At 35.1% G+C, this 27,881-nt stretch overlaps 2 protein-coding genes across 5 annotated transcripts in view; one reads left to right on the top strand and one right to left on the bottom strand.

The window, feature by feature from the left end:
- Window positions 1-255: 255 nt before the first annotated feature.
- Window positions 256-27,881, bottom strand: part of LOC142981233 (uncharacterized) — a 107,605-nt gene continuing 79,979 nt past the window's right edge. Inside the window, exons 1-7 of one of the 3 annotated variants that reach the window (XM_076126993.1) lie at window positions 5,175-5,294; window positions 4,538-4,561; window positions 3,959-4,173; window positions 2,225-2,348; window positions 1,409-1,585; window positions 904-1,085; window positions 261-552 (exon numbers count right to left, since the gene is read on the bottom strand). In XM_076126993.1, coding sequence (XP_075983108.1) covers window positions 442-552; window positions 904-1,085; window positions 1,409-1,585; window positions 2,225-2,348; window positions 3,959-4,173; window positions 4,538-4,561; window positions 5,175-5,238 — 897 coding nt within the window. In that variant the 5' untranslated portion in view covers window positions 5,239-5,294 and the 3' untranslated portion in view covers window positions 261-441. Of the gene's footprint in view, window positions 553-903; window positions 1,086-1,408; window positions 1,586-2,224; window positions 2,349-3,958; window positions 4,174-4,537; window positions 4,562-5,174; window positions 5,295-27,881 lie in introns of those variants that run through there. The other 2 variants (XM_076126992.1, XM_076126994.1) reach the window with 2 other exon arrangements.
- On the top strand, window positions 7,656-13,993 carry LOC142980983 (uncharacterized). Of its 2 annotated transcripts, none has more exons than XM_076126628.1 (8): window positions 7,656-7,774; window positions 9,144-9,167; window positions 9,701-9,906; window positions 11,321-11,450; window positions 12,357-12,539; window positions 12,892-13,070; window positions 13,424-13,530; window positions 13,833-13,993. In XM_076126628.1, exons 1-8 carry the CDS (start codon window positions 7,729-7,731, stop codon window positions 13,939-13,941), a joined length of 984 nt encoding a protein of 327 aa, XP_075982743.1. In that variant the 5' UTR covers window positions 7,656-7,728; the 3' UTR covers window positions 13,942-13,993. The 2 variants fall into 2 exon arrangements, with proteins under 2 accessions (XP_075982743.1, XP_075982744.1); XM_076126629.1 differs by having other exon boundaries at window positions 12,375-12,539.

Genomic DNA, 27,881 nt, shown 5'->3' on the forward strand with positions numbered 1-27,881 from the left:
TCTGGGACTACGGGGACTCCCCCGGCATCGTCACTATACACACTTACTTCATCAAAGACGCATACCTAACGACTTGCTCATGATTTACACTTTACCACCACTTCTCTAAAAAACTCAATAAATATTAAGCATTTATTTTTGTTTTATTTTCATTGACAGTTGTTTTAAAACTATTTCTTTTTAAGAAAAAAATTGCAACCACACTGCTGATTTAAAGGGCAAAATAATAAACATTAAAATCGTGTTTATTTTAATATACTTTGGTCACTCTAATTTATTGCCAGGTGATCACATGGGTCTCAAATAAGTGGATTTGATCTTCTATGTTATATCACCTGAGGTTTTTTCTATCTTTCACACTATTCACAGTATAATAGGTCATGACAATAACAATAGTAATATCGTTGTTGCCATAGGTGGTTGCAGATTGCAGTGATGTCATCACAGGCACGTGATGAGCTGAGGGTTCTTGATGAAGTAGGTGTGCATGGTGACCAGGCCTGGCGAGTCAGCCAACTTGTACAAGCAGTCAGGACCTCGCGGAACTATCAGCTGTTATATAAAAATATTTAGTTATACTGAGATAAATTTACACCATTAAAATATTATAGGACCGTTTCAATCAGTAGCACGGTACAGGTAATGAAGAGTTAATTCTTTTTAACATTATTTTAGTTATTTACTTAAGGGGCGCTGTTAAGAACATATATCCTGGGGAAGGACACAGCTAAGCCACAAAAAAGCGGACCAATTTCGGCCATAGCGACCATATCAACTCCTAAACTGTCTCACTTGTCTAGCTTATATCTCTACAAACGTATAGTATGTGGATGGCTACCCCAATGGTTAACCATATCTAGTATAATTACTAGGTATATAAATCCAATAAAAATGGCATTATACCTGTGCAGCAAGTCTTCCTGGGTTTTCGAAGTAATTTCTGGAGCCACTGTCCACTGTGTACTTCCCGAAGACGACGAAGCCCACTCCAATGAGCTGGTTGGAGTAGACGAGGGGGAACCAGGGGAACATGGTGTCCGCCTGACAGGGTAGACTCGATGACATATTGTAGTAGTAGTGGATACCTAGAAAAGTAGAAAATAAATGTGGAGTAATTAACTGATTCACTGGGTACTAAAAGTGTAGAGGTGTTCAACTTCTCTAAAAACTTCTTCGTTCATACCTTTTAAAATGACAACCCTTTGAATTACAAAACATAGAGCAAATTTTAAAAAGAATCGCTATTTATTCTATTCAGTAAATTTCAAGACTTTATTCATGCATAATAGGTATCTCCATAAGGTAAAATGTAAGTTAATTGTTATGAACGTGCTGGCAAAAGGTCAGAAAAGGTGTTTGTTTCGTTTGTCTAGCTCCCCGAATATAAAGATTTAATAAACATGGTTACCCATCCATGGAATGCAAGCCTGCTTAGTGTAGATGCTGTTTTTAGTGAAGTCTTTGACCCTGGTAGAGATGTTGTACAAGTCGCCGTTGAAGCCAGTGACAAATATATTGCCATCTTGTAAAAGCCTCTTTGAGTCTCGAGACGCGATGCGACTCGCTGTTTCCGTGTTTAGAGTTTCTGAAAACAAGATTCGATTTTTGAAGACATTTTATAGAACCTGATTGTCTGCTGTCCCATTCCTCCTCGAGTAGGTTTGATGTCGTAAAAATGGCAGACTAACTTTCAGGTCAACATAGTCTAACAACATTTTGCTATTGTGAGACATTGCAAGGAAAGATCCATCAATGAACAGTTAACGCTAAAGTCCGCTATCGTCTCTCGTCGCTTATCGATGAAGTACCCTCTTTTTGTATGTACCTATGAATGTCTCAAAGATACATGCAAATATCCAGTATCCATTCCAGTCGGGTATTTTAATCTAATAAGCTTCAAATTGCGTTTGTATTTACCATAATGTATAAAGATTACTCACAAACAATCCCATATAAAAATGGTTCTCAATTACAATAATTGAAGATCATTTCCTTATATCAAAGACCTCAACGTGTGTTTATTTGTTTGTCTTTCTCAGATACGTGAAATCCTCTAAACCTATTAATACCAAATTAAGAAAAATTCTGGATGATGCATGGTTGAAATGGACATATTTTTTAATATCAACCCCTACCAGGGTGACATGATTAAACATTAAACGCAGAGGGAGTCGCGCGGGTTGGCTAGTCTTATCTTAACTTAAACCTTCAAAAAATAACATACCAGGGGATATATAGTATTGTTGTGTGGTATAGAACTTCTTATTTTTTCCATTGACGTCAATTACCCATTCTGTAAAGCCTTGTGAATCGATGTCGTAATAACTGGAATATTTTGAACTGTCAAACTGCAAAGACATACATTTTTGTTAGATTTTGCTCTTCGTCAAAGTCACTTTTTGTTAACTAACTTAAAAGTAGACAACGAATGTTTTGAGCAACATTCAACTTTTATGTCAACAAGTGGTCGGAATAATAGTCTTAATTGCAATAAAATTTAAAGGGGACAGTAGTTTTTTTTTGTATACAAAACGCCGGGTTATAAATAGATACATAACCTTTACGTTTTCATCACATTTAAGACCTGTACCTCGATTCTCTACTACTATCGACTACCAACAAGCTGATTAGTACCGAATCAAGGTACCAATCAGCGCCTCTGACGGGTGTCGTAGGAAATATTTTGGCAGTACATACTAAATGTTAAAATTTCGATACTCGACAGTACCGATTGTACAGAATCGCGCTACTGTTTGCATTAAAATGCAATGCCATCAAAAACATTCTGTAAAAACTTCAAGTCTCGCCGTAAAAAGTTGTGAGATCTATATAATACCAAGTCGATTAATCTTTCTAGTCTCTACTTAAAGGACCTTCTGTCTTAAGTTATTACGTATGTTATTATCATGCCAATTTTAAAAAAATACCCTTAAAACAAATAGACCGACCTGGCCATCGCATGATTTGATTATTAGTATGTATCACACTACACAGCACGACGAGAAGTTTATGCTCCTGAAATGTTAATAATGGCGAATTTGTGTTTTCTTGCGATGACCAAGTCGATCTATTTGTTTTAAGGGTATTTTTTTAAAATTGGCATGATAATAACATACGTAATAACTTAAGACAGAAGGTCCTTTAAGTAGAGACTAGAAAGATTAATCGACTTGGTATTATATAGATCTCACAACTTTTTACGGCGAGACTTGAAGTTTTTACAGAATGTTTTTGATGGCATCTCACTTCTTTTTGTAGAGCGAACATAAGTCCAATTTGTATGGAAAGACGTTTTTTTTCATAATTCAACATATTTTCTTATGGGAATGTTGTTCAGTTTCATGGGCTAAACACCCTTACCCACCCTTTACCCCCTCCCGTTATGCCTCATATAGTAGGTACCTATTTACACCTATTTATTTTATTTTCTACAGTAATAATAATTCAATAACTGCAAATGTAACCTTGTAATCTTATACATTTATATGGGATTACAAAGTTATTGTTGCAGTTAGTGTATTTAGAAAACTGGACTGAAATTAGAAAATATTAAATTTTTCCCATGATTAAGACACTAAACCCTATTTGTATTCTAAATTTTAAGCTTCTAAGTCTGCTAGAAGTACCTTAGACTTTTGATGATCGGTGAGTCAGTGAGTCAGTGAATCAGTGAGTGACAAAATTCAAAATTTTAACAAGTTGTCATTCTTAAACTACTGGTTCAAATTGACTGAAATTTTAAATATACCGTGTTTATACAATGACTGATTAGTTGCTGAAAATCCAGGCTTCTTGTTTTATCCACAACGAAATTATAGGGGTGTCAAAAATAGCCCGAATTGCTTCGAGAAAAGGATGTTACGGCCGTGCCGCTTTTTTTTGCTCGACTTGCGGGGGCACTTCCGTGCCCCCAGATATTATTGTATGAACAAATCTCAATAGATTAAAAGCAACTTACAGCGATCTGCAAGCCAGCGATATAGCCGGTGTCGTCGTACAACATACACAAAGTGTAGTCGTTCTCAGGACACATCAGTACAAGTACGTCGTAGCCACTCGGTAAGGTTGGCTTCATCACCACCTCCCATCCCCTACCCTCTGCTGCCGAAGTGGATTGGGGCATCTCCATGAACGAGGTTGTTCCTATCCCGAAGGGGTTCACGTCGAACCTTACTGGAAAATCAAAACCTATTAATGTCCCACTACTGGGCAAGGGTCTACTTCTGTAATGAGAAAATGTTTTGACCCGAGTCCACCACGATATGCGGTTGGGGACTTTATATTCTATTATATATTAATATAATAAAACATAGTTAAAATCTAAGGCTGACTTTTCACCATATGCGACGGTCTTTGCCTTAGGAAAATATTGTAGGGTTTTTCTCGAATAGTCGCCATAACGCTACACGGCATTTTTTTGTAAGTATAAAGTGTAAACTAAGACTAAATCAAACAGAATATATTTTGGGAAATAGATGGTGTCTAAGAGAGAGTAATAACGTTTTAGTGTAATAATAAGTAGTGAGAGTCAATTTACCTTTCAAACTTTTATCCCATAGTCCTGAAACAAAATTGTTATCTATTACAAAATATGAACAAAGATAGCAAAAAATTTTTGAAGATTTTCACGTAGTAATAGAATATCATGTTTGCATTTTTAATAAATTATTGCTGCGTGATCGGTGTAAACTAAACTTTAGCCTTACAAGTATCTTTATTATAACAATTCGCAAAAACAGTTTAAGGTCAACTTAAAACACTCTTAAAGTAATAAAATTAGGTAGTAATTATATTAGCGTGCGAAAGAACACGGTTACGGTACGATAGCTGAATGGATTACTACTAATGATGAAGGAAATGAAAAATGTAATATTCTTAAAACTGTTGTCCATTAAACGGATTTAATGGCCACAGATCACAAGGGCCGGTCATAGGCAACTTTCTTCGTGTCTTCCAAACATTTCAATTTTAATTTCTTATACGTTAAACGTTATAACTTTGGATTATTTCGACTATTGGATTACTGGAAATCCTATATTTTTATATGAAATTAACTGTTTAACTGGTCAGCAAAGATATTATCCCGTGAATTTCCAGACCCCTTCGCCAAACTCATCAGGATTCGTGTTGATTACACCATTATTATTTACCTAAATTAATAAGATTTATCTTACCAAAGACGGGTGTAGTCACGGACAAAGTAAACAGAACTATTAAGCGAATCATAGCAAAAAACATACAAACAAAAAGTAAATACACGGAACACGTATATGTAACTAAGTGAGGACTGACCACTTACTAACGCTGATCGTCATTTGCAGTATTATTTTATACACTACATCAAATGTAAGGTTAGGGTATCACGGCATCATGCATTAGTTGCGTTGTGGCAAATATTAAAGTTACTGTTAATTTCCTAAAAAAACTAATAATTTAAGAATTTAGTATTTTGTTGAAAAGATGACTTACGTTAAGTAAATTCTTTTTGAATCTTTCTGTAAAGAACTGTAAGAAAAATCTGACAAGCTCATGTAGACAATGCTGCTTAAGATTTTTATTTATTTGTACTTATTAAGCGTTCATGTGTCCACGGTCTATTAGATTCTTCTTCAATTTCTTTTATATTGATTGTAAAGTTTTTGGATCTTTTACTATACATACTCAACAGAAGATTTATATAAGTACCTAATTAACTGGTTGTATAACATGATTGTTAAAAAGAAAATGACATTACCTACATAATTTTGTGTTAAAATTACACATAGGTACATGAGGTTCTTATCTTCTACGAATAGTATAAATAACTCCATTAGAATATCTACGTTTGGGTTGATTTACCTTACTTCACTATAAGTAATATTCACTAAACGTATAGATATATTCAGTGTAAGGAAACAACACACCATTGTGTACATCAAAAACAATTTATTAGCAAATTACTAAAGGATCATACAATGTCTCATTTCTAAGGAAACAACGTGAGTTCGCATATAGTTTTGGTTCTTTTGTATGACGCTATATATCTATCGGCTATAGCTATACGCTACCTAGGCGCTTTATATTATATCCTATGCTCGCGACCTTAGTTGGTTTTGACAACATAAACAATGTCTATTTATGTAAGCAGTGATAGCCGAGTGGTATGAGCTGGCATCTCCTATACAAGTGGTTGCAGGTTCGAACTCGAGGCAACACACAAATGATATTTCGAAGTTGTGTGTATTAGAGAAATACTTAATTATCATTTAAACCGCTCTAACGGTTACGGAAAATATCCTGATGAAATAATGCATGCCTAAAATTTGTACATTGTAAGGTTCCCAACTCGCACTTAGCCAGTTTGATGAATTCAAGGTTTAACCTTTGTCCAGCAGTGGGACAGTAATGCGTTAAGAAAAGAAAATTGACAAAAGATTATTACCTGGAGCTTGGGCTTAGTAAAGTTACTAAACCCCGGCTCCTATTTCATTAAAAGCAGTATTAAAAGTACCTGCGAGAAAAGGACAGTACATTTTCTGTAGTGAACTTGTACATATACGAAACAAGTTGTCTTTATAATTTTATTAGGCGCTTATACACACTCTGATGGATATCATAGCACACTTATCTATCTCATGAGTAAGGTGGACGATGTGTACAGGTGATCTGAGAGAGCTCTAATCTATATCTGAGTCTTTCATCACAAAAACAGGCCGCTAAGGAGAGGTTCATATCTGACGGAAAATGCGTGTGTAACTTAATTTGTATGGGTTTCGCATCGACGCATCATCGGTTGAGTGTAAACGGTCGAGTGTTTTTCTATACATTCTGGCGTTACGCGACCGATAATACGCGACGTATGTTCCGTCAGATATGAACCTTCCCTAATTCCTTATTTTTGTCTTAAATTCAGCGGTGGCTAGCTAGTTAGTCTAATGTAGTAACAGTCCGTTTAGTTTAAAGTTCCCTAAGTCTTATCTTTATAAAGGTTTGTCTCAGTTAACTGTCGTATGAATGAATGTAACTCTACTCGTCTGTAGCTACTGAGCACTGGGTGTATGCGTATGTGTTCGTATTTAGTGCGCCGCCGCCGGATGTCGCCACAATCAACGTAGAACACACGATACAGAGGAGCGCAGTAAAACAAGTAATACTACTCAATGAAACTTGTGTAATAAACGGGATAATGTAAAGTAATTCGTCAAAAAGATAAATGTTAGTAAAAAAAATGTTTGGGAGACCGCACAGCTACGTTATACATCGGCGATCGGCCATTTAGTAAAATCGTTAAAATTTTATCCTTTTATATTTTCACTAGGCTATAATACCCCACATACTGCCGTGCCGCATTTTTAATATTGACAAACAATTGACTACTTTTTATGTATAAGTTTGAATATTATAAATGATTTGACAACACCGTTTCAATGAAGAAAGTTCGTTAAATTTCATAGTTTTAGGCACCTTTGTTTGCACATCAGGTTTTGATAGATACAACTACACATAAATCTCAAAACATCATCAAATTAATGGTTTTCCGATAACTTATATCTTCAAATTACGCTATCCAGTGGCAATTCGTAGTCTAACATTCGTCAAGTTAACCTTCTGTCCTTCTCTTGTGTAGTACTAATCTTTTATAACACATCCCATTGAAACCCACGGTACATCAGTTTCAATACAAACTTGTACGCGTACAGACCGACCGTGACGAAATATTCTAACTAATACTTGTGACAAATTACAAATATGGATACTATTGTTACTCTTCTAGCCGTCGTTTCGACAGTTACCTGTGAGTATTGTTATTTTCATCATACATATAAACATACCACATACATATATAAAATCACGCCATTTTCCCCAAGGCAATAGGCAGACCCCAAAGAATGCGACCTGCTACAATCCCTACAAATTTCTTTTTTTTCATGAAATCTTTTTCATTATAATGACTTTTTTCATATATTTTTTTCCAAGCATTTTATTATTTTGCTTCGTATACATCCACACATTTTTTTCAGTTTCTGGTAATGTAAGCGGTCTGTCATGTATAGACCGTCAGCTTACATTACCAGAAACTTTGTGAAGAAACCTTGCTTACAAAAGTATTTACGAGTTCTTAAAAGTATGAAAGTTTTCATCTCGCACTTGGCCAACATTGTGGAAACAAGGCCTAACCTCTCCCTCATTTCCAGAAAAGACCAAAGCAGTTGATTCGTAATAGGTTATATTAAGTATTTTTGTAATTTAAATTTATATTCCCCTATAAATAGATAAATAAAAATAGATACCAACAGTACCTATATACTAATAGGGATGTTTCTAAGAGAACAGAAATTACAATTAGTCCGCCAGTCAAACAATTTAAAAATACTTATATGACACGTATTTTTAAAAAATTAAAAACCCATTAAGTTACTTACTTAAAAAGCATTAAAGTTATGGAGTGGGGGCTAATGACGTCAGGGTGTATTACATTTTGTACTCTAACGTGACGTCATGCGCCTTATCAACTCAATGTATCGCGGTAATAATTTGATTATACACAAAAATGACACAAATACGTGTGTAATTATTTTTCACTATCACTAGATGGACTAACCCAAAATTAGTCATCATACCTATTACTGTCCATTCATATTATTTTATCAACTCTAGCATGAATTCCCTGGTCGGTTGGGAATAACCTTATCGCAGCGTCTTCTCGATATTTTTGTAGGTATAGATAGGCGAAAACTACATGACTTAAATAAAGTTTTAGCAGAAGCAAAAAACATCGTAATATTTATTACCTTTGGTTTGATGTTGGAAATATCTGCAAGAATATCATGCGTATAAAGTTTCAGCTCTGAGCCTTAGTATTTGATTGTCATAAGAGTCAATTACTGTCTGTTATTGGCTAACTTGATCCCTAAGGTAGCCAATGCTGGCATTTTAATCGGATTAATAAATAACGATAAATAATGACAGGCTATACGACATCTCATCATGCGGTCTCGATTCCTAGGTCGAGTTCTCAGTAGTCTTTATAGTCCAGAGTTTGATCATAGGACCAGCAATAACAGCGAAAGGTCTATATATGTACTCGTATTCTGCACGCTTCTGTCTACACCTGCGAGCGAGTTAACAGTATTATAATTTCCTATTTTGTTTGTAATTTTCAGGTATACAATATGATGGACTGAGAGGTGAGTTTACAAATCGGAATTAAGCTTCTTCCAACGATTGTTCATTACTTTTATTGATTGACAGTTAAAATTAGCACTTATAAAATAATGAAGTACAGTGAATGCGGTAACGAACATACAAAGGAAACATAATTTCTTGAAAACGTTTTCAATTCGAAACGAAATTAGGATAAATTTTATTGCGTAACTGATAAACTGAGCCAAAAATAAGTAGCACCTCCTTTATATGCAAATGGTTGCATGCATGCGTTGTAATGTCACGTATATAAATAAAAATGTATCAATACTTTTCATAAGGGTAATAAACCATGAATGACCCTTGCCTGAATCTGATGACCCAACAAATCACCATACGCAACCTGATTAAAGCTTCCAAAACGTAGAGAACAACAAGATCACACTTCCTTGCCATGCCGATAGGCAGAGATCATACCATCGGTTAAGATTAAAATAATATTGCTTTACCTTACTTTCATACATTTTGCCATACTCTATAGAACGTTACGTTAAAGCCTATTTTTATATGGTTCCAGTAAAATTCGGCTGGTCAAGTGCTTTAGCAGATACAGAATACTTTTTCGCAATACCTCGGACTATTGCGGAGGTGGAGAACGAGGGCTGGCAGAGGTTAGAGCGGCCTCCAGGAGCGCTGCCTGAGCTCAGGATGTACTGTCCTCCGGGGAAGGGCGTCTGTCCTTTGTATGATACTGCTGGATTCATCGCTGGACTCATGGTTGCTGTAAGTTATATACATAATAATATGTTTTCCCTATGAGGTAACTATGAGGTTCCCGATCTACTTAGTCACTTTGAGACGAGTCAAGTTTGAGAGTTTTAGCCGCTGGGTAATTAATACAAAGTCTGTACATATAAAGAAACTACAAGAAAACCTAAGATAAAAAGTAAGATAATTGTTTGATTTGTCCATAATATTAGCTTTTCAGAAACTTCAACGTATTATTACTTTTAGTTATATCAATTCAAATACATGGACTAATCATGAATGGTTAGGTCTTCTCAACTTCTGTCATAGCTCTGGACTAATTTCAAACATATTAGATAGTAGTAGATTTTTCGATATCCCTATTTTGCCTTGGAAGTAGTTCACCTAGGTATTGCTCAAAGGAAGTGGAAGTAATGACAAAGTGGAATAAACCACAATGAAGCTTCTACAGTCAAAACACATTTCTTACGCATATTTCCTTGTCGTGTACGCAGTCGGTCAATCCTCGTGATTTCTCGCGACGTGTGGACATTCGCGGCGATTATCTAATTTATTTGAATGAACAAGATCAATCGCGAAGGGTCCCCGACCCACGCGTCTTGTTGTGAATTTGATGTATGGCCATGTAGATATACTGTCATTTGATCTTTCATGATATATTCTGGTATTTTATGCGTTATTTGGTTTGAAAACAAATTTCTGATCAACAGGGGGCCTAAATTAATTCCTTGTGCAGGCCCAAAAGCTCATACTAACTATACTAAGATATATGTGTTAAATGATCGGTTAATATTTTTTGGTCTAAAACCTTTTTCCAAAAGCTAAAGTCAATCTTCTATCGGCTCTTATAACTTACTCTACTCGATTTGCCAAACTTGTTTTAAGAATATTAAAAAATACCGTTTTCTCGAATTTGAACTCTTGACTATAAAATAGTTGGTACCAATTTGGTGTGCTTTCTCTATTAGGTAATTTGATAATATCTATGGTCAGACAACACTCTGATTCATGATTTCTTAGAAACAAACAGAACAGAAAATTAAACGCCTACGTTTAATGTTGAGTTGTAACAACATGTAGAGTCATATGAATTACATACTATTTAAGACGTTTTACAATCTTATTAATAACCGAACGGAAATTAAATCTAGCCTCATGAGTACCTACACCATACTCACATAGTCGTATTTAAAAAAGTTTATTGTTTAACAGCGTTTAGTCTAGAAAATAGTCTCCTTTGGCAAGAACCTGCCATACCTTAGAGTAACCAAGCAATATATCATACGACAGGCATATCCCAAAATACCGGTATACACTTTGCTATTTGCTATCAATAAAGGAAAAGACATTAACAGCTAAGACATAATAAAATGACGATGATCTCTTATTACTTATTTCCGAAATGACGTTAAAGTTTTAATGTCTTTAGTTTCCAGTGGACGAGTACGAGGCAAGTCCAGTGAAGCCAGAGAAGAAGTTCATCAAGTGGCAGGCGCCGGCGTCTCAGGGAGAACCGGCCAGGGAGTACTGGACCGCCACGCAGTACTTCGTCTCGGAAGGTATCAACATAACCTAACAAATACACCGAGATAGACAGAAGATGTTCCTTTCTGCCTTGGACTATAAACTATCTTTAGGTAGAGCTGCTGCTGGCCTTGTCCTTAATTGAGGTTTCAGAATGGGTTACAGAACTATTATTGGGTCTTTTTTTTAGTTATTATTGTAGGTTGTAGTCCAGAGTGCGAGAATCGGTATCATAAAACTCGATATATATTCTAAGCCTTGAGTAACGAAGGCTTTCTGAGCTGAGAATATGGGTTTTGCGTTTGGCAGCCGGTTTTTGAGTTGACATAAATACTGTCTTCTGCTACTTGGTTACAGAAATGCGGCCGTTCAGTGGCAATGTTAGATGCACTCATCGCACTTTTTTATTTATAGATAACAATGAATACGCTGCTATGCCATAGTATGATAATATATAAATTAGTATAAAGAATAAGATATCAAAAGCATTCATTAAGTAAACTGCCAGTCGATTGAACAGCAGTTTTGTTCGAAACCCGATAAATTGACAACAATAGGACATTAATTCACAAACAGGAACTGTGATAAAGTTAACGGCTGACGTTGAGATAAGCTGCGTAGAAAATATTGAAGTCAATTGTCTTTAAATGCCTTTTAAAATTTAGTTCTTAAGTATTTTCCTCTTGCTGTCCTGTAAAAAATGTGCATAATAGAAAAATCTAATTTAACTGAAACGAGATATCTCGTAACATTATGCCACAAATTGAAATTTGCTCCTGTTTGTTTGGTTGTGTTGTGAAGATTAAAAGGTATTTCTAAGGACATATTGTGCTACTTTAGCTGACTATGAAAACTACCCAAACCGTCTTTTCAGTAAGACTTGGTGACCTGCAACCAATAGCGTGTAAAAGACTCGCAACATTATAAATAAGTGTAAATAGGTTATGTGTTCAAATTAGAGTCGCTGAAGGCGGGCGCAGGGCCGCAGGTGGAGAACGGCGCCACGTTGCAAGATGGCGGCGTGTGGGTCGCTGACCTCGACGGCAGGCTCATGAGGATCCCCAGCACTGAGGCTGAGCTCAACAGCACTGCTTTCAAGAAACAAAACTGTATTCCTAATATGGGTTCGTATTTATCATTTTATCAAGGGCTTGCTATTCTTGTTAGCCATAAAAGAAAACGTCGCATTACGACCTTGTGTTCCTAGGTCATCCTTGAATCACGCTAGGAGCGAACAAGATTAAGAAAATAACATCTGAAGTATAAAACGGTGCGTTAGAGACGCTGATCTACCCAATTAAGAGACTCGAGTAGAATAAAGTAAAGTCTGGTTTTTCCACATTTCAGTCTGTCTCAAATGCTTTCGTCTTTAAGGCTTGTCTAAAGCACTTAAAAGTTCAGCTTTTCGGTCATTGAAACACGTGCACAAACTATACAAATTTTACGTAACACTAATGATATTCGTCACAATTTCAGGAACTCACTATTACTACAATATGACCCGTGATCTGAAATGCGAAGACATACTCTCATGGTTTGCGATGACAACGCAGGGAGATCTGGTCGGCACCGGCTTCCATATGTTCGGCAAAGTGCCTATACAGAAGCACAGGGACTGGTTCGAGAGGGTGCCTTCAGTAAAGCAGAGTATACAGGTATACTTTCAACCATACGAGGATATTTACTTGTGACTTTGATTGTACTTGTCTCGTATGATCTTTCAATATATTCCTTGCTTGATGTGGACTAAAATAGTCATGTAAAACCATCAAACAATGTTCTTTAGGCTCTAACCTACATTAGTTTTGAGCATAGTGTATTTCCAACCACGTAGGACTTTCCCCTGGATGGTTTCAAAACAAAGGTTTTGTTTTACAAAGGGCGTTAATTATTACTCATATAACGGTTTAGGGGAAAAAATCTGTGGTTTGATTAACTACTTACATTTGTGTCTAAGGCAACTTATTTTGTTTTATTTAATTTAAAAAGTATTATCTGTAATTTCCAGGTGACCATTCCATTCGCGCCGCCATGTCTTCTCGACTGGGGAGAGAAGTACGGAGTGCTGTCCATACATATCTACTTTGTCAAGGACCCGTGGAATATCAAGTGCAGGTTGGTAATGTTCGTTTTTAGGAGATAGTTATAATTTTATCTAGGAGAACGAATTCAACAAGTTCATGGAAACAGTCAACAATCTACATACAACAATCATACTTCTTGATAATGCTAAGCAAGTGTGAGCTTTGTGTAAATTAGACAAAAAATACTTTTTATTGTTGATGCCAAATAAATCTCAAAAAAATATTTGTTAATCTTTTGCGATGTCAATTACCCTATTAACAGAAATCTCATATTAGTACCTAAAAGTAATTTGTTTTTGGCTAAAACGCATTAATTAATCACGATGATTACAGGAATGGAGATTCCATCCAACCAGCGTCAGCTCTAGACCGCATTCTCCTCAACGGCTACAGGTTCATGAATCAGATCTCCGACGAAGTGTCCAAGTTGTTCAGCGGCTGAAACATTGTTCCTTGTATTATTTATTAATTAAATTATATAGTCTCAACGCATAGCACAGTTTTATCAACAAACCTGTTTTATGGCGGAAATAATTGGCTTTTTCATTTTCATCTGTACTGGTTCTGATAAGAAGCAGTATAACAATTTAAAGAAACCATTCCGAGTTACTTCATAACGCTAATAAGAGTGCAATAAAGGTACACTGTCTATTCCGTTACGCAAGTATCATATCAGAGTCAAGTTGAATGGCAACTTCACGACCGAAAAGTACATCGAAACCGACGATTTCTTTACCGTTATTACCAAGAAATCTCTAACAATTACTAATTAATACATTATGGTATGATGGTCAATCTTTTGTCAAAATGATTCAAGCCCCTCGCAAGGTCTCTAGCACGGCCTGATGAGTGCTGCCGGCTAGGCATGTAGACTCAATTGTTATACTCCAATACAATTAATCTAAGGCAACAATAGCCAGGCTTCGGACAAGGGCGTCTAATTTGAAACTATTGAACGGGAAACATTTCAAACACAATGGGACATTAATAATATTTACAACGTGTATAAATTATGTAAGCAATAATTAGCATTGCATAAAAATAAGGAAACTATCTAGAAAACTGATCAAATTGAGTATACTACGGTCGTTTATCGTCAAAAGATGAAAACGTAAATAATAAAGGGAATTTCTTCTTTTGCTTTTCATAATATAATATATAATTTTATTCTAAGATTTAACCTATAAGTGGTGCCATCTGGTGAATTTGTTAACTTTTGCTGAAGTACTGCAAAGTCTTTTAAGTTTCAGCAAATGGGACAGTATACTAGTGCATATAAAGAATATTGGCCCGTGGTTGTAAATCGTACTTGTTGAAGCGATCGGCAGAAACTTAACTGTACCGCATGTTCATACTCGACGTGGTGTCCATTCAGCCTTCATGTTTAACGGATTACGTACTAGATGTCGCTAGTAACCCTCTTTCAACTTAAGCTAATATATTTTATTAATAGTTTTAAAGATGTTTGGCGAGTATGCAAGAGTTTACGTTATGTTATTTTTCCTTTTTTATTGTGTTTAAATAATTATTTAAGGTCTAAAAAATATCTAAAGCGCCTACAGAAATTCTATTGGCAATGTATAAATCGTCAAATAAAGTCTTCGGCGCCGGGCAGGCGTTGTCATTTTAACGGCTGAGAATTGGCTCGCGGCCCGCTGATAAACCTTACACTTAAATATTGCTTTCTTTTCGAATAGACATATTTATTTTGGGTCTATAACTGTTGGCCTTCGTTCAACACTATTTATTTGATTAAAAAATGTCTTCCGTTTTGCTTTGTTTAAAATAGTTCACTCGGTAAATAGAAATAATTAACGATTTTTGTTATCATTAACAATGAAGGTCAGTGTTGTCGTCAATTATTTGTGGATCACACAAATAATTGTTCCGTGTGGTAATCGAACCCTCCTGACGCCATGGTAGCGGCGTGGTGACCTTAACCACTGCGCCATGGAGGCAGTCAAGCTTGTCAACAGGAACCCGTACAATAGCCCGAAGTAAAGAAAGGCGCTAGTTGTGCACAAAAAACATCTCTAGTGTATTTTTTAATACAACCGCCGCCGTGCCGAGCCAGTCTAACGTGGACTCAAAGTACAGACAGATCCCGAACACAAATATAATATGTTTTGGAATCAACCCCACGACCCCAAACGTAACGATAGACGGCGTGGCGACTATTTGAGCTACTACGTCTAAGCCGTTCTTTGAAATGATGTCATGCCTTTGTACTGTCATTATTTAAATGAACTTGAAGTGTTTTGCAATAACTGTTACACTTTCTAAATATTAATAAATGTTAGGACTTCCCAAGTTTTAAGTGAGCTTTCGTTAACTATTGCGTCATTTGTGGGTAAAACAAACAAATTGTCGACTAATGATGATAGAGAGCTAAATCATCATCATCAGCCCAGGGCCATCTATTGAGCAACAGAGAAGACGCAGAGAATTGGGGGAAATCTACTAAAAGCAACCGTAACTTGAAGATTAGAAGCCAAATCCAAAATGTGAAGCATTTGAGACATCCTTTATTGTTTATATCTATGGTCTATCTAGACGAAGATAAGAATACAAAATCAGCAAGAGGTAATTGTTAAGGTTTGATCAATTGTTTGCCGTTGCTTGGTCATACAAACTACCACTTAGTGTTGAAGGTATAGAGGAACATCCAGGCTTTTTACGGAATTAAGTAGGCCTACTAAATTTCGTTTCGTTACAACTTCGATATCGTTTCGTGTCAAAAAAGACGTTTGGTCGCGAATTATAGTGTTAAAATTGTTAAATTTCAGCTTGGTAAGAATAAACCGAAATGTTGTATTTGTTGCATTTTATTAGGAGCTTAAGTTTCAAAATCTGTTCTATAAAACCTGGTTTTAAAACCAGATGATCCTATATCCGTATAAAAAACTTTTTAACGTCTCGTCATCGAAAGCAAAACTACACAATATGTACAAGGCTGCAACTGACTAAGTACATAAACTAAAAATTACATAATTATATTGCAATACCGGTACTGAGTCAATATGTTTATGCAATACAAACTTAAGTCTACACATCACACAAGCAATAATCAACACTAACACGTTGTATTAAGATCTTTATAACGATTAACAATGGTTTTCTTTGTAGTATAACTATTGCAATGGTACGCTTGGGTTCCTCATGTCCGGTAAAGCCTTTGGGAATTACTTGTGGGCCGAGCAAGGGTTATGAAATACCAAGTGTTCAGTTTATTTCGCTTTGACATGTTGCAAATGTCTTAGTTGAATAGAAGGTTCATGCAATCGTTTCTGTTTCCTGTGGTTTAAATGGACGTCTTTTGTCATCTTGCAGTGGTTTAATCAATTTCCGTTTATTCTGTTTCATTTAGAAATTAGTTGTATGCGATTTGATTGGTGGAGAAGTGCTCAGAAGCAAATCAAGTAGGCCTAAGTCTTATGATTTTCCAGTTAATAAACTGTCTGTCATCTACAGCTGTACAAATGCTGTGTGTGTTCTCTTTTTACAATGAGATAATTTTGTTTAACAAGACTTTAATTGAGAAACTGTGAAAAATCAATATTGCGTCTTTAATAATGCTTTAGTAATAATAATGTAAGGTGGAACTTGCATGATAAACACCTAAGATTTGTAAAGTATATTTTGACCACAATATATTTTGATGTCTAGTATTTTAAAGTACCTATGTAACTTCTATGCAAAGAACTTTGACTAACACTATGAAACCAATACAAGTTCAGATCAAGGTTGTTCTTATTGCTTATGATATTGTCGGTATCACTGCAATTCCCTTAACGTCCGTTTTATTATTGTCACGTGCTGACATAATATTTATTTATGGGTTATTCGACGGAATACACTCAAGAGAATATGGACAGCATTTAGTACAAAAGGTGAGATGCATATGTTACTGTAAAAGCCCGAACGGTGGTAAATCCTAAGATTTTCCGGTATAACCTAAGATTTACCAACTCGCAATGGTAAAAGTCCGAACAAGCCAGAGTTTAAAAACTATGTTACGATATATAAAAAAATCCTCCTTCATATCTATCTTTTCCTATTCTATTTGACTCGGAGTATGCAGTATCGGACAAGCATGCCTTATAATCTAGTACTATTCGACCGAAATTTTGTCTATAACAGAATCGTGATAAGAAGCAAACTAAAGGAGAATGGGCAAAATAGTATGGAGCCTGGGCGATCCGCGGCCAAACTAGATTTTTTGTTTTTTTAATGTAGTTTAATTCATTCATTAATGGCCGCCGACCGCCCAGGAGTGCCCATTCTCCTTTCAATGAATTTCGTTATCGTTGCTTATAAGTAACTATTTTCAAAATAAATCGGTACTCAGGGAATAACCCAATAAGAGTGCAGGGTTCGGCTTTAAGTTCGCCACGTCAAGTGCGTGGAACTTTGAATGCTTTAAAGAACTGTCATGCCAGATTTCATCACTTCATTATCCTTCACCGTTATTAAGTAACATAACAATTAGATCCTGTTTCTAACCCGGATACACTCAAGTTCAGTTGAATCACTGGGAATGCCCTGTCATGGTTGATTGGGCACAAGGACTGCATAGCAACGACGCTTACCCATCCGTGTTCGCCCATTCTTGCTTAATACACTAATGTTTTATTCAACGATATGATATGGAGTTTAGTTATTCACGCTAGCATGTTTCATGTTTTTGTGTACACGCACTAAAACGTTATTGGTTCTGTTATCTATAATTTCAATAATTATTACTATACCTGAATGGTTTGAATTTTTAATACCTAGGTTTTAGTCTAGGTAACTGTACGCGGAGGTCACACGTTTAAGCCGTCCTACACGGAACAAAATATTTTGTGTGATTCACGTTTAATTGTTTTTCTTTTGAAGCCTGTTGATTGTATGTTTGTGAAAGTTTTCATGCCACGCACTAAATATCTAGATTTAAGAATTGCCTATTTTGGCGATATCTATAATACCTCTTTTTATCTACAAATGTACAATATACAAATGTATAATATGTACAAAAAATCACGCCTTTTTCTCACAGGGCCGGGGTATCCAGATACCAGAGAACGCCATTTGATACGATCTTTACAAATTTAGTCAACGAATATAGTAGTAATAATATAGTCTGAAAACGATTGATACAGTTATTTAATGAACAATGATAAAACAACTATTGACTGTTAGGCCTTTTGAGGTTCCTGTCATACAAAACCTTTTGAAACATGGACCGGCTATTGCCAATCATAGAAATCTTTGTCACTCTATTGCTACACTTAATCCAGGAAAAACTTAAAAGTTACGAAAAGAGACGTAATAAAAACAAAAAACCTTTAACAATTAGTTGTGTAATGATTTGTGTAATGTCAACAATACCGAACTACTGTGAATAACGGAACATAGTTGAGAATAAACAATTGTTTACTCACTTGCCAATAGTTGTAGCAATACCGATATTGTTTTAACCTAACTTGTTAATTGTTATGTAAGCTTACAATTGTTGCAAATAGTTTGACGTAAAATTGTTAAATGTCGACTAAGTAACTATTATATTTGGTTTAAAATTGTATGTGGCCTATTTATTTTAGGGATATTTATTTATTTATTTATTTATTGGACAACCAGTAGTTATTACATTAATACATACACTAACGATATAGCTGCAATAACAATATCTAATGCATAACATTTTAAGGTGTCACATCATGCGTTGTAACGTAATGGTAGACACATGTCATCAAATTTCACTTTTACAAAATTGATAAAAACACAAATTAAAATTAAATTAAATTATATAAAACAAAAAATTAAAACAGTAACCGCAAAACAAAAAAATAAAATCATATAGAATAAAATCAAAGAATATGCCTATGAGAGATTCTGATCCCTTAACAATCTCAGCACTACATTTTTGAACTTTGGTAGCGAGTCAGCAAAAATATCAACTTCCTCGCTGATTGCATTATAAGACCTAGACAGTCGAGATACAGCAGAAAAATCCCTTAGATTTGTTCTCGCAGGTGGTATATGGAATAACCCGGCTTTTAAAGTCGCTTTTCTAGGTACTCGGGAAGGAACACGCAAATCAAATGTTTTCAAAAGTGGTGGACAATGGAACTTATATCTTAAGACTTTGTAAAGAAATGTTAAATCTAGTAGGTACCTGCGAGTTGATAGACTGTCCATCTTGAATTTCCTCAAGTTATCTTAATATGAAGTTTGTCGCTTATATACCCCAAATGAGAAAGCAAGATGTCTGACAAATCGCTTTTGAACCCTCTCTATTCGAAGTTGGTGAATATTGTATTGTGGTGACCAAACAACGCTGCAATACTCAAGATTACTACGAACATAACTATTGTATAAAGCTATCTTTGTTTTTGGCGTGCGAAATGATTTAGTATTTCGAATGATAAATCCCAACATCTTAGACGATTTACTTATAATGGTGTCTACATGGGGCACAAATGTTAATTTAGCGTCAAAAGTAATACCCAAATCTCTTATTTCAGTTTTTTCTTGCAGGACTTTGCCATCTATTTGATAAAAAAAAAATAGATGGCAAAGTCCTGCAAGAAAAAACTGAAGTAAGAGATTTGGGTATATCTTAGAATTCGTCTGAGATTGTTATAAACTTTATTGAAAACAAGGGTTGGATTTAAAAATCTTTCGTCATTGCTTCCCTGAGGAAATAGTCTACTTTTATCAAGTAAACGTTTCAAATAAAATCCTATTATCAAACCTCCATTATCATGAACATGGACTAAAAAATAAATCTGGGACCGTCTTTTTATTCTATTTTTAATGGTGATATATTACAGGCATCGGATTATCAAGACACACATGACAAAAGGTTTTTTTACAAATATTATTTGAAATCTAGATTTTTCTACAATAAGTTCACTACAATATGATACACAATCTGCAAATTGATATAAATCTGTATTAACTTGGAACTCGGCTGTGAAACTCCCCCGGGAACCGTGACTGAACAGCGATGGCTACAGATACTGGTTACTGTATATACCGCGGAACTACCGCAACCAGGTAATGCTTAAATGTAGAAATAATGTTCTCGTAAATATTGGTCGTGAAGTTTTACTCCCTCGGGTCAGTCCATATAGTTGTTGCTATATTTTTTATTGTGTTATTTGCTAAGTACATAGTCTGTGTGAAATTCTCTCGCGATTTTGTGAAACTTTTTTGGGGTGAACAATTTTTCGTTTATGTATTTTAATTTGAGTCGGTTTAAATGTTTACAATCATCTGTTATTTGAGACAAACAGTGAGTGTGAAGTTACTAATGACAAGTTTTAGATAAAGTAAAATAACCTAGGGTATGGCACCCTGTGTCGCCTGAAAGCTATAGTAATAGACTGTAGAATGCAGCCTGGCGTATGATCTAATATGGTCATGTTGATCATGGCCAGATATAGCACAAGTCAAACAGATTTACAAGGAAAGAGAGGAGGCCTTTGCCCAGCAGTTGGACATAATATAAAGGGCTAACAAAAAATGCAAATTGAAGATTATCTCACTTAAACCTAAATTGTAAAAAAATCCTGACCTAAATAAAAAATCGTTATCGTTACATTATAGAAACTTGGCCCAAATAAAGAATGCTTACATCATGTATAGTATAGTTGTATACTCTTATCATAGATCGTAGGAACAACGCGCCAGCTTCGTGATAGAGCGTTCTACTTCAACACTATCGCTTTCAACTAATTAAGTGCGAGGGAAGGTCAACTCACTGTTCTATGGGTGTAAACGTGCTTGAAAATGTGTTTCAGGCATGGTTTTTTTAGGTGTGAGTAGCTAAGACAAGATTCTTTAAGGATTTAGTACCTCAATAGATAAATATGGAGCCATTTTTTAAGGGTTTAGTACCTGAAAAGGGAAACATTTAGCCCTTATGATCAGTTGGTTATCTGTGTATATGTCTGTTTCATAGGTAGAATGAAGTAAATATTATCAAGTAATCAATATAAGTTCATTATATCCAATACTGAAATTCACTCGAACCAAACCGCGATCAAAAGTAAGAATCAAATCTTAACAACAGTTAAGTGATTGCGAAACCAAATAACACGAAATAACGATTTAAATTTAAATGGTTTTACCCCGTAACGTATTAAAATAGTCAATAAAACGCTAGTTACGCCACGAGGGGAGTATAAATAGGTAAATGGGTTAGGTAATTACCTGAACGCTCTCGATAGGGGATGAGACAGCAAGGGGTAGTCGCGAATCGCGATCTGACGCAGCCCTACCTAGACAGGGTTGTCGAGCTTGAATTGGGAAAAATGCTAGAAATTATAAATACCTTATATTAATTTACAGAAAATATGTATATCAGAGGAAAATTTTGCTGAAATTAATTGCATTTACTTTTTTCAGTTTTATCATTAGACACTGATAACATTTCGAAATGTTAATCGGTTTACTGGTATTGCAAGTGTAATCACGTTTCAACTAGAATGTAACTGTAATTTGTTACAATTTTGTATTACTACCAACTTTAAGCTTTCATTTAAGTGTATTTTTAAATAATAATAACCACATAAATGACTTCTCTTGCTACCAACCTGTGTTGAAAATAACAAAAAGAATTGAGACAAATTGAAAACCTCCTCCTTAGTTCAAGTCAGTTAATAAATATTAACTTATCCGCATCTAATGCTTCCACTACATTTATTAGTAACGCTGTTAATTTAGAAATATAGATTGAAATTAATTTTCACAAAATCAGTTGCCAACCCTTACTTAAAGGCATCGTGAGCTAACGGCCATCCGAGGCGGTATAAAACACATTACGTACTTTACACAGTTTAAATATTAAATATGTTCGGCACAAGCTTACCGCAGAACTATTAAACCGACAGGTGCGAGCGAAAAACCGATGAAAACCGGTGGAAAACCGGTGAAAACTGGTGGGAACCGGTGAAAACCGCTGTGTAATGCTATACAGGGTGTTTCGACTGTTCATTATGGATCGCTGACGTTCATTGCTTTAATATGAAGCTTTTGCGGCGCCATTTTATTATATTTAATTGATAAATGTGGTAACAGATTTTTGGGAGCTGTAATTATTGCACTCTGAATTTACGTTTTTATGTACGTATTTACACGTACCGTAAGTTTAAGTAGTTTTTGTTTAAAATATTTTTCGTGAGAGTCTTGTTTTATAATATTTTTTTCTTACTATTCGCTACACACTTTTTTATTCACTACTACTGATTTGAATCAAGAACCTACTCCTATTAAAAGTTTATTAAAGGGATAAGTCTTAGAATCTTTAGAATCTTACAAATATCTGGAGAGCTAGAAGACATTACAAAAATAATATTCATCTTAAATCCTGTCAATCAACTCAAACCTCTGTCAAATTTGACAAAACAACTGAATAAATAATTACTAACCTTAAGTTAACCTTAAAATTAGTTATAAAATAATATATTATTATAACATGCATACCTAATAACCTTAAATAAACCTTCATAATTACCCTCATTAACTCGATCAGCTGTTCACACAAGATAAGTGTGTCGATTTTATACATTACGATGCAAAACATATTATTTTGTTTTCCCTTTTTTTTAAATAGGTGGGAAAGAGACAGGACTATTTTATATTTTTTTATTAACTGTCAGATTTGACACTTATTAGTTATTCTGCATCGGACTTTTCAATGTTCTCAAGTCGATGTCGTAAAGAGTTTTTCAGCACTAAGATCTCTACAACTGATGCAAAATTGAAAGACGAGTCTTAGGACGAAATAAGCTTATTCAATCTATTAACTACTGCGTGCTAGTAACGAGTCTCCCTCTAGAACGGGGGTGATGATGGGTCTTGAGTATCTCATACCCCGAAAAAAAAACTTCTTGAAATTATACTTTCTGTTTAAAACCGAACATTAAAATCATTACGTTACATCACATCAGACAAAGCTAACAGAATAGTACTAACTTCAAGTTATATTTGAGTACTAGGTACTATCGAACAAACTGAATCATGACCCACCATGTGCTCATTTTCTAAAACACGTCTATATACGTGTAGGTCGAAATTGGCTTGAACCTACGTTTCCTTGGTGATGAATTTGTTATCTGTCATTATTGCGACAAATCTTTGTGCGCCAATACAATAATGCTTTGCTACCGTTTTTAACAGGCTCCGTGGCATAGTGGGTTAATGTTACGACTGCGACGCGTCAGGAGTGGGTTCGATACCCACTCAGGACATGGTTTATTCGGCCATTATAGGAAATAATGTAACTATAAAAATTTAAATAATATAGGGTAACCAGCATAGTTATTACCCGGTTAAGGAATTGATACACAATTTTGGTCAATAGTATCTTTATTTAGTAAAACATTGACATAAACTCTATTATAAACGCAAGTTAAGTATTCTTTCTAAAAGAACATCAGTCCTTTGTTTCAATAACTTTATACTAATTCAATATAAAACACTTAAAAACCAGAAATACTGGCGAATACTGTCAATTCAAATGTGTTATCCTTAACAAATATTGCAACAAACTTACTTTTTCTTTTCGAACTACACACCTGTCGCACAAACGTCGGACATGAGTTCTATAATTATAAATGTTATCAATATTCTAAGAGTGACATATATCGCAATTAATTTGAACTGGTTACTTAATAAATTAAAATAAACGTATTATTCCTTAACATTGGCAATCACCGTATGATGGGCAATGACTATAGTGGTTACCCTAATGGTTTCACAGATTTCTCAATGACGTGCTATTTGATATTTGACACAAATAGGTTTTTTCGTAGTGAAAAGAGTTTAGACTATTTACATTCTAGATTCAAATTAAGGGTGATTTATCGAAAACGTATCTACGCACTGTAATAACAAAGGTCAAAGTTGTCTGTAGTCGTAATACATCATAACACAGTCGTATGCATGTTTAAAATGTCCTAAGTGCCACTTTGACGATAGAGATGAAATTCTTACTGTTTTGACGGTGTCAAGCGAATTATCGGCAAAATGGGTCATGATTCAGTTGGTTCGATAGTACATTGATGCATTAAGGTTATTGGAGCGGTGGACAAACGCATCTCAGACCTAATTAATGTTAGTGGCGCTTGGTGTATGTTACCGCATTGTAGTGCTATTATGTGCATAGTTAAATACCCTAGTAGGGTATTTAACTATGCACATAATAGCACTACAATGTGGTTTAAATACGTATGCTAAATGAAATCAGCTCATATTTGACTTTTAGAGACTACTAGCGGCTCGTCCGCGTGGACTTAAGATTTCCCGTTTTATAATTTTTTTGTTACTGTTCTTTCGTATTAAAATTTTTCTATTTTGAACTAAGGGTTTTCAAAAATCCTCTCTTAGTGCTCTTTTACAATTCCTGAGGAATGTTCATACCCAACATTTTACGCTCAGTAGTTTCGGCTGTGCGTTGTCCATCTGTCAATCCCTCAGTACCGGAAGAGTTTTATATACATTTAGTATGTGTTATTTGTGCAATTAAGTAAACTATTAAGTAAATGTCATTTATATTTACTACTGACGCAAATACAATGTAACAAAACACAATAAGGCCATCCATTAAGATCAAAACACATGCGTCATACTTAATCCCTTTGCAAAATCATATTGAACATTGTCCGTTGGACATTATTTGTATCACGATCATATCTGTCCCACTATTTAAATGTCATATCATTGCGTGTCTATCTCGGATTATACCTGACAAAATTAAAGTGCAAAGGTACACGTCCGTAATAAGATTTTTTGAGGATATTTTTGCATCCATCAATTCGTAAAGGTTTGCGTATACTGACACGATTCCATTAGGCTTTGCGTGTGGGATTCTTTCATGTGGATGGTTTGGTGGTTTGGGCTTTATGAATATATCAGCATGATAAACAATCAATGTGATGTCAATAAAATGTCAGTGGCATCGTCACTCAAAACCTCAGATTTCAAAAAATGATTACGTTACTGATTATGTTTGTCCGTTTGTCTTTCAAGTGAAAACTACTGTTTCTTTTCTATATAAACCCTTTCTCGGTTATCAACTGTTACAGGGATCTAAAATTTTACTTATAATTGCTGGTTCAGCGCTAACAAGTAAGTACTACGTAGAAACTGGGGAAGGGAAATCCCAAATCTGTTTCATTCTATTTGACCGTCATGTACGGTCCGATAGAAATCCGTCTGTCTTTATTCATACCATATGTGTTTGTAGCGTGAATCATCTCAACCCTCGTCACTTTTCATAATCGCTTGCACACGATTTCACATCCAGTTAAATGGAATATCGGGTTCTTGTTTTGCTTTAGGACTGTCTAAATGATTCCTCGGGCTTTTTTTAAAAGGGCTTTATTTTCAGGGTTATTTTTATTGTCTTATTTGACAAATAATAGTTTAGCACACATTCTTCCAGGATATCATGTTTGTATTCCTTTAATAGTTGAAAATACTGAAAATACCATACATGATTCGCCATTTACAACGTTAGTCTCATGTCATTGGGGACAAGTCTCTTGCCTTATACCAGTCACGTTACTACACCCCCGGCTACTATTAATAATATTTTAATGTCACTTTGCCTAATTCCTGAATTGAACTCGTGATCAGGAGTCGCACATACTACCACTTGGATTATAGGCACAGGCTCTACTTCCATTGATATCACCTCCTGAGAAGATTCTATTCTACATTTCTATTTTATGAGACAAAAAAATACGATATTCATACAAGCCTTCTTCTGGGAAACCAGTCTAGGACATTATCCTTCTAAAAAATACAGAAGTCATCCATTAACTCAGTGATACAGTGTGACAAATATACAGAAGCTAAGTGAGGATGAGCCGGGAGCTGACATTGAAGGATCGCGCGAGGTCCTTGGCCATGCTACACGATTACACGAGTCCTCCATCAATCTACTGTCCTCTCTCCTCTACGGTAATCGATTACCGACCCTTACTATGTGTACTCGATGTCGAGTTTACGATGACATCTCACCGACGAGTGTAGCCTGAAATTTTGTGAAGGATTAACGCTGATTGTTGAAGTGGCTATTGTTTTGGAGTGACGGTGGTGTAGAGACTGAAATTTTGGAAAAAGTATGTTGTTGATTATGTGGCTATATTTTGTGTCTATGAGGTCATATAATAGATAAATGAGACTGTGAACTTCAAAATGTAAAATTAAACTATGCACTTATACTTTTGTCACATGTTTTAATTGTAAAACTACGCATCTAGTTGTTTGAATTATTATCTGGTGAAATCAAAATCAAAACATAACATACGTATAACTTTTAAATACTTACTCAATCCTAAATTTTACATATAACTATTTCTCAGCCAAACTGACCTACAACATTTCATTATTTCATTGCTGATCTACCATCCTGCTAACAAAGTACCTTCAATAACAATCACACTCTAGACTCATCCTAACAGGTGAAAACAATGTAAATCAAGAACAATACGATCTTATCAAAACAAGGCTATTACTTATTCGTCACAACGCCAGACGTTGCCAGGTATCTGGGTTAAGGCTAACACCACATGGGTTTCCCAAATTCTTCGAAAATGAACTATGAACGATGTTATTTATTACAAAATAGATTGATGAGTATCTTTTTTAGTATTTTGTTAAACCTTCAGAATATTTTAAAGGTATTCTCAACGTTCTTTGTATAGATTCCGAATATTATTATCGTATAATTTTATTGAAATAGTCGTGAATTTGTATAGAATTTTCTACTGTGAAATTAGTCAAATTAGTGAACAGATGTCACAAATTGTGTTTTTATTTACTTGAGGACATAAAGCATTTTGACAGCAAATACAAGTTAGATTTCACTAAAATATATAAAAATTTTACCGTCTGTGGATACCCAAGATAGTTTATTAATTGGCAAAAACATCAGTCTTTACAATTTTAAAAAGAATTTTCCTCAAAAGTTAAACTATTTTAACACGAACGGATATCGGTACTAACACATAAAAGAATTCAATTTACTTTCGAATTCTTCACGAGAAACGGTAATAAGGTTGGGGGCCAATAAGATTGTAGTTTAGCGTATAATACCAATCTTGTTACCGATATCACGTTGAGATAAATGAGTTTTCATGGGATTACGAACGGGTTGTAAACGTATTTTTATATTAAGTAACTCCTAGTAAGTGGAAGTGCCGTTTAGTTGCTCGCTATTTTTGTAGGTCTAACGTCCGCGAATTTGACTAAAGTTAATAGTATTGTTAAAGTTTTTTTTCCATTACTGATCACACTGTCTCATTGCTGGGCAAGGGTCTTCTCTCAAACGATGAAGGGGCTAGGCCTTCAGTCCACCACGCTGGTCAAGTGCGGATTGAGGAATTA

This window comes from Anticarsia gemmatalis, chromosome 19, assembly GCF_050436995.1.
Source record: "Anticarsia gemmatalis isolate Benzon Research Colony breed Stoneville strain chromosome 19, ilAntGemm2 primary, whole genome shotgun sequence".
Classification (NCBI taxonomy): Eukaryota; Metazoa; Arthropoda; class Insecta; order Lepidoptera; family Erebidae; genus Anticarsia; species Anticarsia gemmatalis.